This window comes from Cervus elaphus, chromosome 25, assembly GCF_910594005.1.
Source record: "Cervus elaphus chromosome 25, mCerEla1.1, whole genome shotgun sequence".
In the NCBI taxonomy this organism is placed as follows: domain Eukaryota; kingdom Metazoa; phylum Chordata; class Mammalia; order Artiodactyla; family Cervidae; genus Cervus; species Cervus elaphus.
This window is the reverse complement of record NC_057839.1, coordinates 37,291,921-37,309,637: the sequence shown is the minus strand read 5'-3', so window position 1 is coordinate 37,309,637 and position 17,717 is coordinate 37,291,921. Positions and strand designations below refer to the sequence as shown.

The following is a 17,717-nucleotide window of genomic DNA, read 5'->3' as shown; positions in this document are numbered from 1 at the left end:
GCTTAAAGTTCAACATTCAGAAAACTAAGATCGTGGCATCTGGTCCCATCACTTCATGGCAAATAGATGGGGAGACAGTGAAAACAGTGTCAGACTTTATTTTTTTTTGGCTCCAAACTCACTGCAGATGGTGATTGCAGCCAGGAAATTAAAAGATGCCTACTCCTTGGAAGGAAAGTTATGACCAACCTAGATAGCATATTAAAAAGCGGAGACATTACTTTGCCAACAAAGGTCCGTCTAGTTAAGGCTATGGTTTTTCCACTGGTCATGTATGGATGTGAGAGTTGGACTGTGAAGAAAGCTGAGCACCGAAAAATTGATGCCTTTGAACTGTGGTGCTGGAGAAGACTCTTGAGAGTCCCTTGGACTGCAAGGAGATCCAACCAGTCTATCCTAAAAGAGATCAGTCCTGGGTGTTCATTGGACGGACTGATGCTGAAGCTGAAACTCCAGTACTTTGGCCACCTGATGTGAAGAGTTGACTCATTTGAAAAGACCCTGATGCTGGGAGGGATTGGGGGCAGGAGGAGAAGAGGACAACAGAGGATGAGATGGTTGGATGGCATCACCGACTCGATGGGCATGAGTTTGAGTAAACTCTGGGAGTTTGTGATGGACAGGGAGGCCTGGTGTGCTGCAATTCTTGGGGTTGCAAGAGTCGGACACAACTGAACAACTGAACTGAATGGAATACAATGCAGTCATTAAAAATGATTCATTATTAAAAATGCTTTCATAACTCATATATTATTCAAAATATTTTAAATTAAAAAGCAGATAAGGGGATGGTTTATAAAGTATGATAGTACTTATAGAAAATTATATTTATAAAATATATTTTAAATGACAAAATTCTAGAAGAATCTATACTAATTTAGCAATGATTGCCCCAGGTGATAGGACTATAGGAAATATGTATTGTGTCATTTCTGCATGTCTATATTTCTAAGAAATTTTTTTTAATAATGTGTTACTTTTACAATAAGATTGTGCTCTCTTAAGAAAACATTATGTAAGACATCAAACACACTATCCAATTAAACCTTTCTTTTTTTCTTCTATTACCATCTTGTGTTCCCTAAGAAAATTCAAATAACCCTGTAAACCACAATGCCCTCACTTGTTTTTGAAAAGAATATGGCAATTAAGGTCAAGATTTTTTCTAAGAATCCTAGATCTGCAGGTCAAGTATGGAAACATTAGTGAAAGTGATATTCGCTCAGTAGTATCTGACTCTTTGCGACCCCATGGACTGAAGCCCGCCAGGCTCCTCTGTCCATAGCATTTCCCAGGCAAGAATACTGGAGTGGGTAGCCATTCTCTTCTCCCTCTGGAGATCTTCCCTCCCCAAGGATCAAACCCAGGTCTCTTGCATTGCAGGCAGATTCTTTACCATCTGAGCCACCTCTGCACTTTCCCCACTTTGGCTCACAAGATTTCAGACTACAAACTCGTGCCATGAATTCTTTACCCTGTCCATTCCAGTGCCTGCAGGGTGCACTCTCTACCCCCACCAACTACTTGTAGGGATCATTGCTTCAGTCCCCATTTTCCCTCTGGGAGGTGGCAAATCAGTCATCTTCTCCATAAGGAGAGATTTCTCAGTCACAAAGTCGTGTTTGACTCTCTGATCCCATGGACTGTAGCCCACCAGGCTGCTCTGTCCATGGAATTCTCTAGGCAAGAATACTGGAGTGGGTTGCCATTTCCTTCTCCATAAGGAGAGAAGGGGTAACCAATTTCTAGTCTTACAGGACCTGGAGAGTTGGGGAAAGTTGCGTGGAATTAAAAAGTTGTCTCTCATATGGACTTTGGGAGCCTAAGAACACCACATGTATGAGAACACAATCAATTATACAGAGAAATAATAGGAAACTAGCAGAATATTAATGCTGTAGTTAAGGTTCATTATGAGTTAAGCTAGTTTTTATGGCACACTGGGAACCCAGTCACAATTTTAAGTGTGCTCCACATAAGGATTTTCTATTAACTTTGGAACACAACCTGTCCCTAAGATTTGGACTGTTTGGATTTTGTTTGCTTCTCTTAATTAAAATAATAAACTTCATTTTCTTTCTCTTTCTTTTTTTAAATTTTAATTTTTCTCCATGTTGTAGGGGCATGTGGGCTCTTAGTTTCTAGACCAGGGACTGAACCTGCACCTAGAAGTGCGTAGTCTTTAACAACTGGACCACCAGGGAAATCCCCTAAACTGCATTTTTCTAAACAAAAGAACTCCTCTTGTAAAACTTCACTATGTTGTCAAAATGACACTCATGCTCAGCAATATTACCCAATGTATATCACTGGCGTTTTCTTCAGGTTTCCAAAGTGCTCCTGAAAGGAAACTTGACTGCCCTGTGGTTCTAAACGAACCATCTTAAGAAGCAAAGACAAAGAATGTAGCTTTTCTTTCTTTAAGGCATAACTCTTCCTCTGTTCGGAAGGCTAGAATCAGAAAAGGGAACTCCTGCAGCCACAGTCTCTCAACTGGTATAATAACGCCTTAGCAACTTTATTAACAAAGGGAACGACGATGAGATAAGCAAAAATTCCAGAGGCTTGGAGGACCTGCCCGTGAGGCACACCCACCCCTCTCTGCTCTGTGTAGAAAAGATCAGATGTTTGCCAGGAGATGAAAGAGAGTCATAAAATCTATTACTTACCATTTTTTTTATGAACGAGTTGATGTGGGTGGCACACAGCGACTCCGAAGATGCTGTAACTCGGACAGTGAATGTGCAAGTTAGCTATGCAGACAGTACTTCCTTTTTTGAACCCTGTGGTCTGTCCAGTTTTCACACATTGATATATAAGGTTTATTTGCATGTTATCTCAGAAACATTTGTGTAACTGGCCAGGTTTATCCAGTTACTATGCCTTACTGATATGAAAACAGCTACAGGTAGAGCTTTGAAGTCTTAAAGATTGACACAGACCTTTTTAAAAAGTGTCTGAATAGTAAATTTTGTGTATGTTATTAACCCATTTTATATATAAAATGAGTTTGTAGAGGATTCATATTAACATGTTAACAGTGGTTGACTTCGGTGGAGATATTATTATAAATCCTTGTTTTGTACTTTGCTGACTTTTTGACTTTTCAATTTTGAGTATATAATACCTGTTTAAAACAAACTATAATCTTAAAAAGAACAAAATGATTATGATAATTTTAACCATCAATTTCAATGCATTTAAATCTATCTCATCAATATTTAAATACAGGACATATTTTAACCTTATCATAAGATGTTATTTGTTTCATTAAAAATATAAAGTACATGACAGTCTAGGTTCATGCGTTAATTTTTTGGTAATATTTGTTAGCAACTGATATGTTAATTTGAGGTTGCAAATTTCTAGATCTTGTAAGTATTACCACATTAACCTAGTAGAGGGGCACCAATTTTTTTTGTTTGATCCTGAGCTAATACTAACTACTACCATGACGATAAAAATTCTTTAGTAAATGGATGTTTCCTTTTATTTATTTCTTAAACAAAAATGTTTTTCAAAATTGAGATGTGGTTAGAAATATGGATAAAACCATTGCCAGGACAAGACAGAAAGGCAGAGGAGGGGTCAGTTCCCAGAGGTAGAAAGGAATTTGAGATTGCCTTGAAATTGTAGGTATTTTTAAAATGGGGCTTGAGGTTACTCAGGAGCTAGGAGAGTAGTCAGAAATTATACTGTCTCTGGCACATCATAAGCATTCAATGAATGAATGGAGGAGGAAGATCAAGGTAAGGCAGGTATGAGAAAACTAGGCATTTTTTTAGACAATAAGACATTGCCAGAAGACCTTGAAATGGAGACATTCTTTAGCATAACCAGAAAGCCTCTCATCCACTATCTGTTGGAACAGTACAAATTAGGGTCTAAAGCAGAAGTTTTTCACCTGGCAGCCCATTAAAATCACCTGGGAAGTTTTAAAAAATCCAAGTTTTCAGGTTTAACCCGAGACCATTAAATAAAGACCTCTAGTTTTAAGCCCCAGGCATCAGTGTTTTTAAATACAGTTCCCCAGGTAGTGTCAAGGTATAGGCAAGCCTGGGCTCTAAAGGGAGGAGTAAGTGACATACGAGGAAGATGACAAACAGATTAGCAGGCAAGATTCATCAGTGGAAATAATCCTGATGTTCTGACACTGTTTACTACTAAGTTTATCAACATATTTTCACTATACACTACATAATAATTACTTTTTCTTGATCATTCCATGACTTTTCTCTCTGGGCCAGTCAGTTGGACAAAAATCACATGATAAACAAAAACTGAACAATTTCCATTAACAATGTAGCACAAGTCTCTGGTTAAATGAACACTGAGTTTCAATTTATTCATTTGAGTTCCATTTCAGTTTGTGTTTATTTAATATTTCTAAATGTAGTATATTTAAGAGGTGTATTTTGGCTAAGAAGAAACAGGCTAAAGCTCCCATCCGTAACTCATAATCCATCAATAAGTTTTTAGTTTTTGGAGCATAATCATTTTACTTCAAAAAACATGTATTTCAATCATCACTTATGTGAGTACATTTCCTGTGAAGTCAATTAAGTATGCAAATCCTTGAGCAGGAAGATGAAACAGGAAATGCAAGAAAGCTGACACACAATAGAATGATACCATCTGAAGAAGATAAAGTTGTTTTTTTTTTTTTTTTTTTTTTTTTGTGGTATAGGCACTGAAATTATTCCTGCTAGCAGAAGGGTGAAGTACCTTAGAGAATGCAAATGTGGTTATAATTCTTCAAATCTCTTTTCATAAATTTGCATTCTGGAGAACTATTTACGTTCAGGCAATGGTAAAATTAGGCTGTCTCCCTGGTACACAGTGACAGCTAGATGGAGACTGTGAGGCTCAGAGACAACCTCGGGGGTGGAGGGGCTGGCAAATCCAGCTTCGTTTTTTTTTAAGTCAGTTTACAAGATGGAGGCAGGGACCTCTAATAACAATGTAAGTCACACTGCTTATGCTCCTTATTTAAAAACACCGTCGTTGTATCTATCAGGTTTTAAAAGGAGCATGGTTGAAGTTGTTAGCATAGAGGGTTAGAAATACTTAGAAACTCTTACATGATTGATTTCAGCTTTGTAACCTGAATGGCTAACATTTTAGAAAAGAAACAAATGATCATCTACTTTACGTGTTCAACGTTCACAGGACCGGACAAGACCCCTGAGATAGGAGAACAAGAGGATGTTGAGTCTCACCTCTTCCAGGAAGCTTTCTCTGCTGCTGGCTCATTCATCTCCCCCTTTCCTGGATTCCTGTAGAGTGAACCTGGAAATGAAGCTCTTTGATATCTTTGCCTTTTATGGTGCTCCCATTGTATTGGCTGCATTAAGTTTGGCTCCCTAACCAGATCTGAAATTCCTCCAGTGTGAATTAATTTTTGTACTTCCTTCTGTCACCCTAAGAGCATAGAGTAGCTTTTACTCTTTTTAAAGCTTTTTTGGCTTATGTGTTCTTTTCAGAATCTGATAAAAGCAGTATATAGTTTGCACACTAATTATGCATGTGCACAGTCTTCCTTGAAGCCCATCATTTCTGGGAAGCTGTAGGAGAACTCTTGGCTAAAATATCTTCAAATACTAGGAGGTAGTCACTATATTATATTGGCGCTTTTCGATGATGAAATGAAAGCACAGAAATGTTCAGTGATCCCTTAAGTTTCCAAATCAGGGAACTGGTCAGCTGAAACTTCATTATTTTGTAAACTTGTCTCCTTTTATCAACATGCATTTGAACCTTGCCAGGAAAGAACAACTCAAACTCACAAAATAGATTCATAGAAATTCAAGGAAGTTCTAGTCTCCCTGTGTGCAGAGATATGGAGTAGCCAAATGAAAACTAACAGGAAAAAAGCAGGATAAGAACAGGCACGCTTTAAAAAATTGTGCAGGAGGAAATGGGTAGTTCCTTGATTTGGCTTATTTCTCTTTCACTTTTCATTTTGAAAACAAAATGGGTGTTTTTCACTCTTGTACTTTCTACTTTTGATGAAAGAAGGCCTTAACCCTTTCAGAACATCCATGCACTGGGAAGAAATAACATGTTACACCAGTGAAAAATCAATTTCTCTTTCGAGAAATCCTATATTTCAATAGGATCATTACCTGAAAACTGGGTTTGCCTCTTGGTGAGTGTCGAGCCAAAAGACACATCAAGCCAAAGCATAGGAGAAGGAAGGACTTTTTACTTGCAACACGTAAGGAGAACACTAGGTGTCTTTCCCAAAGCAGTATTAGCTGGAACAGCAACATTGGGGAAGTTTTAAGTTAAGGGTATATGCATATTCATGAAGTGGCTTGGACAGTTAGCAGTCCAAACTTTAATTGGCTGAAATCACTAGAGTCATCAAAGGTCAACATCATCATCTCTTGTTGTTGTTCAGTCGCTCAGTCATGTCCAACTCTTTACAACCCCAAGGACTGCAGCACGCCGGCTTCCCTGTCCTTCACAATCTCTTGGAGTTTGTTCAAACTCATGTCCATTGAATCGGCGATGCCATCCAACCATCTCATCCTCTGTTATCCCCCTCTCCTCCTGCCTTGAATCTTTCCCAGCATCAAAGCCTTTACCGATGAGTTGACGCCACATCAGGTGGCCAAAGTATTGGAGCTTCAACATCAGTCCTTCCGATGAATATTCAGGGTTGATTTTCTTTGGGATTGACTTGTTTGATCTCCTTGCAGTCCAAGGGACTCTCGAGAGTCCCTGTAGATGATCTGGTGGTTGAGGGCTTCAGGCTAATCTTTAGCACTCTCAGTGAAAGACTCCCACTGAACTGCATTCTTTCGTTCCCTTAAGTTCATTAATTACTGAGACTTGTTCAAGGACAAGCATTGTGGCCAGGCTTAGAGCACAAAATGGTTAAGGCAGAAAATGACTTCTCTTGTGTCAAGAAAGTCATACAGCGTGCTAAGTCGCTTTACTCATGTCTGACTCTGTGTGACCCTGTGGACTGTAGCCTGCCAGGCTCCTCTGTCCATGGGATTCTCCAGACTAGAATCCTAGAGTGTGTTGCCATGCCCTCCTCCAGGGGAACTTCTCAACCCAGGGTTGAACCTGCACCTCTTAGCTCTCCTTCATTGGCAGGTGGGTTCTTTATCATTAGTGCCACCTGGGAAGCCCCTGGAAGAGTTCTATGTTATATATTAATTTACTTACAACTTTCCTATTTTGCGTATAATTTGTATCTTACCCTCTCTTGAGATTTGGGCACTCCTAAAGTTTTGCGGGGGCTTCCTTGGTGGCTCAGATGGTAAAGAATCTGCCTGCAATGTGAGACACCTGGGTTCTATCCCTGGGTCGGGAAGATCCCCTGGAAAAGGAAATGGCAACCCATTCTAGGATTCTTGCCAGGAGAATTCCATGAACAGAGGAGCCTGGGGGGCTATAGGCCACAAAGAGTTGGACACAACTGAGTGACTAACAGATACACAGCTCTGTAGGATTCTGCTGAGTCTTGTAATTCTTTTATCTTACTGGGTCTCTAAGAAAACATTTAACTGACACCATCAAAATATACACCTTCATTGGGTTGATCACTACCTTTGAAAATGTGTTAATGATAATTGCACTTCAATGAATAAAAGAAAAAAAAGGTCCCACATGAAAATAGATCTGTTTTCCTTTTTGTCCTTCCCCATTCATTCATTTGTTCCCATTTTCCTTCTAAACAGGAAAGTGATGCAAGAACAATTTGGAAAATAAGCTGATAGGCTTTGGGAATGAATAGACTCAGAGATGATGACAAAGGGGAAAATGGATCACTATCCCATTCTAGAGTTGTTATCCTGTCCCACTGTTGATTAACTGTAGGTATGAATATTCTCATTTTCTCAGTCTGTTGTTTAACTTTTAAAATTTATGTTTAATTGGAGGATAATTGCTTTACAATATTCTGTTGATTTCTGCCATACAACATGAATCAGCCATAAGTATACATTTATCCCCTCCCTTTTGAGCCTCCCTCCCATCCTCCCTGTTTAATTTTAAAACAGAAATATTTCCATTTTCAGTCAGTTCAGTTCAGTCGCTTAGTTGTGTCCAACTCTTTGCGACCCCATGAATCGCAGCACGCCAGGCCTCCCTGTCCATCACCAACTCCCAGAGTTTACACAAACTCATGTCCATCGAGTCGGTGATGCCATCGAGCCATCTCATCCTCTGTCGTCCCCTTCTCCTGCCCCCAATCCCTCCCAGCATCGGGTCTTTTCAAATGAGTCAGCTCTTCCCATCAGGTGGCCAAAGTATTGGGGTTTCAGCTTCAGCATCAGTCCTTCCAATGAACATCCAGGACTGATCTCCTTTAGGATAGACTGGTTGGATCTCCTTGCAGTCCAAGGGACTCTCAAGAGTCTTCTCCAACACCACAGTTCAAAAGCATCAATTCTTCAGTGCTCAGCTTTCTTCACAGTCCAACTCTCACATCCATACATGACCAGTGGAAAAACCATAGCCTTGACCAGACAGACCTTTGTTGACAAAGTGATGTCTCTGCTTTTTAATATGCTATCTAGGTTGGTCATAACTTTCCTTCCAAGGAGTAAGCATCTTTTAATTTCATGGCTGCAATCACCATCTGCAGTGATTTTGGAGCCCCCAAAAAATAAAGTCTGTCACTCTTTCCACTGTCTCCCCATCTATTTCCCATGAGGTGATGGGACCAGATGCCATGATGTTAGTTTTCTAAATGTTGAGCTTTAAGCCAACTTTTTCACTCTTCTCTTTCACTTTCATCAAGAGGCTTTTTAGTTCCTCTTCACTTTCTGCTATAAGGGTGGTGTCATCTGCATATCTGAGGTTATTGATATTTCTCCCGGCAATCTTGATCCCAGCTTGTGCTTCTTCCAGCCCAGTGTTTCTCATGATGTACTCTGCATATAAGTTAAATAAGCAGGGTGACAATATACAGCCTTGACGTACTCCTTTTCCTATTTGGAACCAGTCTGTTGTTCCATGTCCAGTTCTAACTGTTGCTTCCTGACCTGCATACAGGTTCCTCAAGAGGCAGGTCAGGTGGTCTGGTATTCCCATCTCTTTCAGAATTTTCCACAGTGTATTGTGATCCATTTAGTATGGGATAAATAATGATGAAGCCATACAGCTTTTTTTTGGGTGCACTCTTAGAATATATTTCAAATTTGTTTATAATAGTAGATTTAATAGCATCCCCAGTTTATACTCTTTTTCCTTAAGTTTCTTTCTTTTCTCCTTTTTTTAACTTTAGAATTACTCTATTCTCTCCGTTTGAAAGATTACTCAACCTTAGTCTTTTTTGCACCCTATTGGTCAAATCAGGATTTGTCAGACTAGAAATCTTCCTAAATACAAAATTATTTATGACTTAATGCAAAATTGGCCATACCTGAGTTAAACTAGTGACAGTTTTCTTTTTGGTCAGAAAGATAGTAATATTTCTATTTTCAACTCTATAGTACTTTTTTGGAACAAAATACTACTACTTCATAATGCTATATGGAGGATGTAGGAATATCTATAATATAGCTATGAAAACAAACATATTAGAACACAATCTGTGAAATGATTCAGTGTCATCCTGATCCTCTTTTCTCTTGTCCTTTCCATGTAGATTGACTTTAGCAGGCTAGCACATGGTTTAAAAAAATCATTGATCAACAAACGATACTGGGATATTCACATTGCAAAAGAATGAAATTGGAACCTTACCTTATACCATATACAAAAATTAACTCAAAATGAATAAAAAACCTAAACATAAGAACTAATAAAGTGTAAGACTCTTAGAAGAAAACATAGGGGGAAAGCTCTATGTGACATTGACTTGGATTCAATGACACCAAAAGCACAGGCAACAAAAGGAAAAGTAGGTAAATTAGACTTCAACTTTAAAAACTTCTTGCAAATCATATATCTGATAAGGAATTACTTTCCAGAATATATAAAGATCTCATACAACTCAACAGCGATGATAACAGCAAACAGGCAAAGGACTTAAGCAGAAATTTCTCCAAAGAAAAAAATACTAAAGATCAATAACCACATGAAGAGATGCTCAACATCATTAATAATTAATTAGGGATGTGTAAATTGAAACCACAATGAGATACCACTTCATACCCTACTAGGATGGCTATTATTTTAAAAAGTCAAAGTCACAGAGATAGAAAGTAAAATAGTGGCCACCATGGTTGGGGTGGTAGGGAATGGAGAGTTACTGTTTAATGGGAGTTTCAGTTTGGGATGATGAAAAATGTCTGCAGATGGATAGTGGTGATGGTTGCACAACATGAATGTACTTAATGCCACAAAACTCTATTGTTAAAAATTGATCAAATGGTAAATTTTATATAATGTATATTTTGCCTCACACACACAAAACAGCCTCCCTTAAAAAAAAAAAATCACTGAATCCACCAATTAGATAAAGGAGAGTACTAAGCCACTCTGCCATATATTATCCTCCATTTTCAGATTTAATCCTCTTGGCTGTCTAATGTCACATACATTAGAGTCAAACTTGAAAAGATTTATATCAATAGCCTTGCATGATAACATAACAACAGCAACCACTTATTGCTCTTGGGTGCCAAGGTCTTTATATGCGTTATCTAAATGAATCAACCTAACAATTCTATGAAGGAGATATTATTACTCCTGGGTTTATCTTGGGGTTTAAGAGTTCAGTAAATTATCTACTATTAAAAAGCCACACCACTCCATTCTCTTGAACCATTTCACTGCTCTCAGTACAGTAGTTGGTAATGAACGTGAGGTGAGGGTGGAGGGGCTGGGAGGTGGACTGGTGAACAGAAGGATAGATGGTTATTCTATAAATTACTTGTGTGTGTTTGTGTATGAAAGAGAGACACATTCACAAACAGAGACTAAGAGACAAAAAGTTTTATTTTCTTTTAAACTAAACTTAAGCTGATTCTAGTCTTTATTCACCATTTTGGACAGTTTTTCATAAATATCGAGACACTAACTCAGGAGCTGCTCTTGTGGGGTTTTGGATGCAGTATTCGGCTGTGTTTGCAATCAAATACACACTCAAAAGGCCTTGGGGAGATAACGATGTAAAACAAGACAGCTCTTGGCAGTGATATAAGTATATGTCTGTCGTATCATAAGTAGAGTAAATAAGCAACTGGAGTTTTAAGTATAAAAAAGGAAAACAATAAAAATGTAGTATTTCTCTGAAGCTGTCTTTCCTATTAGGCCCAAGGAAACATGAATGCCCATCCAGCTTCCCCAGGTCCTTTGATAATGGCTGGAGCTCAGTAAAATGAACTGAATGTAAAGTCTGAGTGTCAGAGGACTATTCCCCCCACACATCCTTCTCTCTGAATTTGTGGGGTGGCCTCTCAGAAGGCTGGTTATACTGTGCTCAGTCTGGCAGGACCAAGTGAGGACTTCTCTTCTCAGGAAACTTCAGTCCAAGTTGAACCATGTAAGCCTTAGCCTCCAGAGCTCTTCCTTGCCCCCAGTTTCTGGTGATTCATCCTCTGTGCTAATTCCTGTTGGGCAGTTTCTGGTGTCTCAATGGTGCACCCTGCTGGAAATGCTCTACCAGATACACCACCTCTGGAGGAAGTTGGAGAGTATCATTGTCAACAGTCAACCTACACTGTTTCCCCCATTTCCAGCAAAGGGACTCTGATAAATCATTATGCTAACCCTCAGGGATCTCATCAAGGCTCAGCTCTTTTCCTGTTTGACATTTATAATTCACAAGGATGCAAGGAATTCTCAGTAGCTAGTATGGTAACTCTTCCTTGATTCAAAGGCTCTACATCAGAAACTCTTTCAACAGTGGATTGTCTAGGAACAGAGGGTAGTATTTCTATGCACTGAACATCCTAATTCTTTCTGATTGACTCAGACTTCTGGGGCAAGGAAATAGGTACTCTTGAGTGCCAGTGCTATTTTATACCCTAAAGGGTTGGACATTGTTATTTTTAGAACACCATCTCTGTGTCCTACCTAATATTAAAATACATGTCATATCCAACAGGCTTTTTCTTTGCTAGGGAAAAAGAAAAAAACACTTGAAAATTGCTTCTTAAATTTTTCTTTTGAGGAGAGACAAGATGGCAGAGGAGTAGGTACAACTCTCTCCACAGTACATCTCTCTCTGAGTACATCTCTCTCCACAAAGATGTCAGGAATATATCTTCAGATGCAGAGGATCTCACAGAGAACCAGTTGAGTACTGGCAGGAGTCCCTGACCACCAGAAAGGAAAATATAGTTTTGTGCAAAACTTGGTAGGATGAAGGAAGGAAATGGGGGGCGGGCGGCGGAGGAGAGAGTGAGTGGCACCTTATCTGTACCTGGGGGGTGGGTGAGCTGAAGCAGGAGAGACACTTGCATCCAGGCCAATCAGTTGGGACAGAAAGGGAAACATTTGAGTCTGTCAGAGAGTGAAGCAGCCGATCTGTGATAGTCTGAATGGATTGAGAATCACAGAAACAATTCATGTTGTGGTCCTACATACCCTGAACAGGGAGGCAAGTCCACTGAAATGCACCGTGGCTGGGAGCAGGAGCATGGGGATTGGGGAGCAATCCCAAGGTGAGGACAGTTGTTGATTGTGGGAAGATGACCAGAGGGGATGGGAGCGAGGAAGTCCATGGTGAGGAGTGCCTTTGGAGGAATGCTGGGCAGCTATGGAGGCAGAGTGTTGAGTCATCCACAAGGGGTGGAACCATCATGATCACCTCTCTCTCCCCACACACTAGCAACCAATAGAAAAATAGCAAGGGTGGCCCTTTGAACACCTAACACGTTGAGCAATAGTAAAGGACCCCCCAGGGGTGCCTTTTGAGTGCCTCCTGTGCTGAATAATAGAGAAGGACCAGTCAGGGAGGCCCTTTGAACACCACGTACCAGAGACTAGAAGAGAATTCTAATAGTGCTGTATCTTCTGCGCCTGTTACTGATGGCTTCCTATACACCTAGAGCGACTGCGGTCCCTGCAATACAAGCAGGGGCACCTCCACGCCAGGTCCTCACCGGGGCAGCGCTGCCAGAGGCTAGAAAAGGACCTCATAGCACCATATCTCCAGTGCCTGTGGTGCTCGCTTCCCTGAGCACTTGGTGCTACTGGGAGCAGCCACGCCACCTTCACAACCGGTCCTCACTGGAGCAGACCCAAGTCCTCCAGGGCAGCCTCAGAGCAAACTTCTGTGGAGGACTCACATAGAGAAAGGGAAAGGGAAAGTGTTAGTTGCTCAGTTGGTCTGAGTCTTTGCAACCCCATGGACTATAGCCCTCCAGGCTCCTCTTTCCATGGAGTTTTCCAGGTGAGAATACTGGTGTGGGTTGCCATTCTTTTCTTCAGGGATTTTAATAACCCAGGGACAAAACCTGACTCTCCCTCATTGCAGGCAGATTTGTCACTGTCTGATCCATGAGGGAAGCACCCCTACTATTGGGATCCAGGGAGGGAATGGCTAAGGAAGAGGTTTGAAAACCTTTCCACCAGCTGTATAAGCTGAAGATTAAATCCACACAATCACCTAGGCAGACTGTGTCTATGTCATAGATATATGAGCATTCCCAGAAAAGAAAGTGCCCTAGCTCTGGCAGCTGTGGACATTGGAGGCTAGAACACGCAGGAGTAGGGTCAGATTAGTGAGCTAATTAGTCCCACAGCAGGTCCAAAGACCAGGCCTCCAATGCCACGTCGGAGGGCTTCCTAGATAGATGGCGGTGCGCTATGGCTCACAGCTGGGAAAAGGACGCTGACTGTGCTTTTATGGAACACATAAAAGACAGTTATTTGTATTTTTATATTTTGATTTGTCCTGTAGTTCTGGATTTTTTTCTCTGTTGCTGTGATTGATGATTTATTACTGTTATCTCTATTTGGGCATTTGAGAGCTTTTTCTTGTTTTTGTTTTAAGCACACTTTTTATTTCCTTTATATATTTCTACTTCAACTTTGGCTTTCTACAGATCTGCATTTTTATGTTTCTTTTTATTTTGTTCTTATTCTTTCCTTGTTGTTATTATACATATATACATATATATATATATATATATATATATATATATATATACACATATAGATCTTTTAAATATACTTTTATTTAACTTTGCTTTTCTACTTTTCTTGTTTTTCATTATGTTTGTTTGTTTTCTTTTCTTTTCTTTATTCCTTACCTGACATTCTGCTTTGGTCTTTTTTCTGTTTTAGTTAGTTTTGTTTTTAATTGTTTGATATTTTTGGTTTCCTTTGCTCACTGGGTCACTCTCTTGTACTTTGTTTTCCTAGGTCTGTTTTGGTTTTGTGTGTGTGTGTGTGTGTGTGTGTGTGTCTGTGTCTGTGTTCCTTTGTTTTTGTTGTTATTTGTCTGAATTTGCTTTTACCATTTGTCTGGGGTTTGTTTTTTGTTTCTTGTTATTTTGTTTGCTTATTAGTTTTTTGTTTGTTTTAATACCCTTTATTGCCATAACAGACGGCTTGTTGGGTCTTCATTCTCTGACCAGAGGTTGGGCTTGAGACTCTGGGATGGAAGCAACTGAGTTCAGGGCACAAGACTTCTGAAGAAATACTGACCTCAAGGAATATTAATCAATGAGAACTCCCACAAAGACTTTCATCTGTATCCAAGACCTGGCACCACCCCAATTGCTGGCAGCACCCACCTCAAGATGCCTCACCCAAACAACAAGCAATACAAGAACACAAACTCAATCATCAACAGATATCCCAAAACACACCACCTCACACAACTCTGCCCATCAGAGGGGGATAAACTCACCTCCTTCCACCAGAACACGGGCATAAGTACCTCCCAACATGAAGCCTTCATAAGCCACTGGACCAACCTCACTCACTGAGGGCAGAGACCAAAAACAAAGGGAACTATGACCCTATAGCCTGGGGAAAGAGACTTCAAAAACAGTAAGTTAAGAAAATGGAAAGACAGAGAAGTATTGCGCAAAGGAAGGAAAAAGGTAAAAATCCACAAGATCAACAAATGAAATAGGCAAACCACCTGAGAAAGAACACAAAGTAATAATAGTAAAGATCCAAAATCTTGAAAACAGAATGGAGAAAATGCAAGAATATTTAACACATTTAACAAGGACCAAGAAGAAATAAAGAAAAAACAGTGAAAAGCAACACAATGACTGAAATGAAAAATACTGTGGAAGGAATCAAGAGCAGAATAACTGTGGCAGAGGAATGGATAAGTGAGCTGGAAGCTAGAATGATGAAAATAACTGCTGAAGAGCAGAATAAAGAAAAACGAATTAAAATATTGAGGACAGTCTCACACACTTCTAGGATAACATTAAGTGCACCAACATTCAAATTATAGGGGGCTCAGAAGAAGAGAAAAAGATAGGGTCTGAGAAAATTTTTGAAGAGATTATAGTTGGAAACTTTCCTAACTTGGGAAAGTCATCAATCAACTCCAAAAAGCTCAGAGAGTCCCATCAGAATAAAACCAAGGAGAAACAAACTAAGACACATATTAATCAAACTAACAAAAATTAAACACAAAGAAAAAAATATTAAAAGCAGCAAGAGGAAAGCAGCAAGTAACATTCAAGGGAAACCCCATAAGCTTAACAGCTGATCTTTCATCAGAAACTCTACAAGCCAGAAAGGAGTGGCAGGATGTGCTGCTGGGGGTGACAAAGAGTCAGACATGACTTAGTGACTGAACAATAACAACAACAATGAAAGGGAAAAATCTACAAGATTGCTCTACTCAGCAAGGATCTCATTCAAAATTGATGGAAGAATCAATGGCTTTACAGACAAGTAAAAGTTAACAGAATTCAGCACCATCAAATCAGCTTTAGGACAAATGCTAAAGGAATTTCTTTAAGTAGGAAACATAAGAGAAGGAAAAGACCAACAAAAACAAATCCAAAATAATTAAAATGCCAATAGGAATATATATATATATATATATATATATATATATATATATATATGAATAATTGTTTTAAATGTAAGTGGGTTAAACACTCTAACCAAAAGACAGAGACTGGTTGAATGGATACAGAGACTTACTTACAAAGGTAAGACCTATATTTATGCTGTCTATAAGAGACCCACTTCATATCTAGAGGCACATACACACTGAAACTGAGAAGAAATTCCATGCAAATAGAAATCAAAAGAAAGGTGGAGAAGCAATTCTTGTATCAGACAAAATAGACCTTAAAAGTAGAGACTTACAAGAGATAAGGAAGAACACTACATAGTGATCAAGGGATCAAAACAAGAAGACATGACAATTGTAAATATTTATGCACCCAACATAGAGGCACCTCAATAAATAAGGTGAACACCAGCAGAAATAAGAGGGAAAATTGAAAGAGGTGAGTAGAACCAATTTGTGTCATGTGCATGCTTACATGTGTCTGACTCTTTGTGATCCCATGGACTGTGGCCTGCCAGGCTCCTCTGTCCATGAGATTTTCCAAGCAGGAATACTGAAATGGGTTGCTATTTCTTACTCCAGGGCATCTTCCTGACCCAGGGATTGAACCTGTGTCTCCTGTGTCCCCTGCATTGCAGGTGGATTCTTTACCACAGAACCACCAGGGAAGCCTCATCCAAGAGGAAGACATAACAACTGTAAATATTTATGTACATTGGGGCACCTCAATACATAAGGCAAACACTAACAGACATAGAAGGGGAAATTGACAGTAACATAATAATAGTAGGGGCCTTTAACACTCCACTAACACCAATGGACAGAGCATCAAGACAGAAAATTAATAAGGGAACACAAGCCTTAAGTGACACATTGCCTTAGATGGACCAGTTGATATTGTCAGAATATTACATCCAAATGCAGAAGAATACACTATTTTACTCACATGCACACGGAACATTCTCCATTATAGATCACATCTTGGGTCAGAAATCAAGCCTCAGTAAATTTAAGAAAACTGAAGTCATATCAAGCATCTTTTCTGACCACAATGCTATGAGACTAGATATCAATTATAGGAAAAAAAAAAACTGTAAAAAACACAAACACATGGAGATTAAATAATATACTCCTAAATAACCAACATGTTACTGAAGAAATCAAAGAGGAGATGAAAAATACCTAGAATAAATGACAATGAAACACGATGACTGAAAACCTATTGGATGCAGTAAAAGCAGTTCTAAGAGGGAAGTTTATAGGAATACAATCCTATCTCCAGAAACAGTAAAGACATTGAAAGACAGCCTAACCTTACATCTAAATCAACTGAAAAAAGAACAAAAAAGCCCCAAAGTCAGTAAAAGGAAAGAAATAATAAAAATCAGATAAAAAAGAAATGAAAGAAACAATAGTAATGATCAATAAATCTACACTTGATCTTAGCCAAAAGGCCGAGAAGCGATGATCAATAAATCTAAAAGCTGGTTCTCTGAGAAGATAAAAAAATTTGACAAACCATTAGCCAGATTCATGAAGAAAAGAGAGAAGACTCAAATAAACAAAATTAGAAATGCAAAAGGAGAAGCTACAATAGACAATAAAGAAATACAAAATAAGAGACTATTATGAACAACTATATGTCAATAAAATGGACAACCTGAAAGAAATGGATAGATTCTTAGAAAAGTTCAACCTTCCAAGACTGAATCAGGAAGAAATAGAAATTTTGAACAGACCAATCACAATCACTGAAATAAAACTGTGATAGAAAAAAAAAAGTCTCCCCCAAAGCAAAAGCCCAGGGCTT

The 17,717-nt window shown here is 39.1% G+C and overlaps 1 protein-coding gene and 1 pseudogene across 3 annotated transcripts in view; both read right to left on the bottom strand.

The window, feature by feature from the left end:
- Positions 1-2,770, bottom strand: part of FYB1 (FYN binding protein 1) — a 164,313-nt gene extending 161,543 nt beyond the window's left edge. Inside the window, exon 1 of one of the 3 annotated variants that reach the window (XM_043887611.1) lies at positions 2,670-2,770. In XM_043887611.1, the coding sequence (XP_043743546.1) occupies positions 2,670-2,672 (3 nt within the window). In that variant the 5' untranslated portion in view covers positions 2,673-2,770. The remainder of the gene's footprint in view (positions 1-2,669) is intronic. The other 2 variants (XM_043887613.1, XM_043887612.1) reach the window with 2 other exon arrangements.
- Positions 2,771-17,301: 14,531 nt separating this feature from the next.
- On the bottom strand, positions 17,302-17,373 carry LOC122684002 (annotated as a pseudogene).
- Positions 17,374-17,717: the final 344 nt, after the last annotated feature.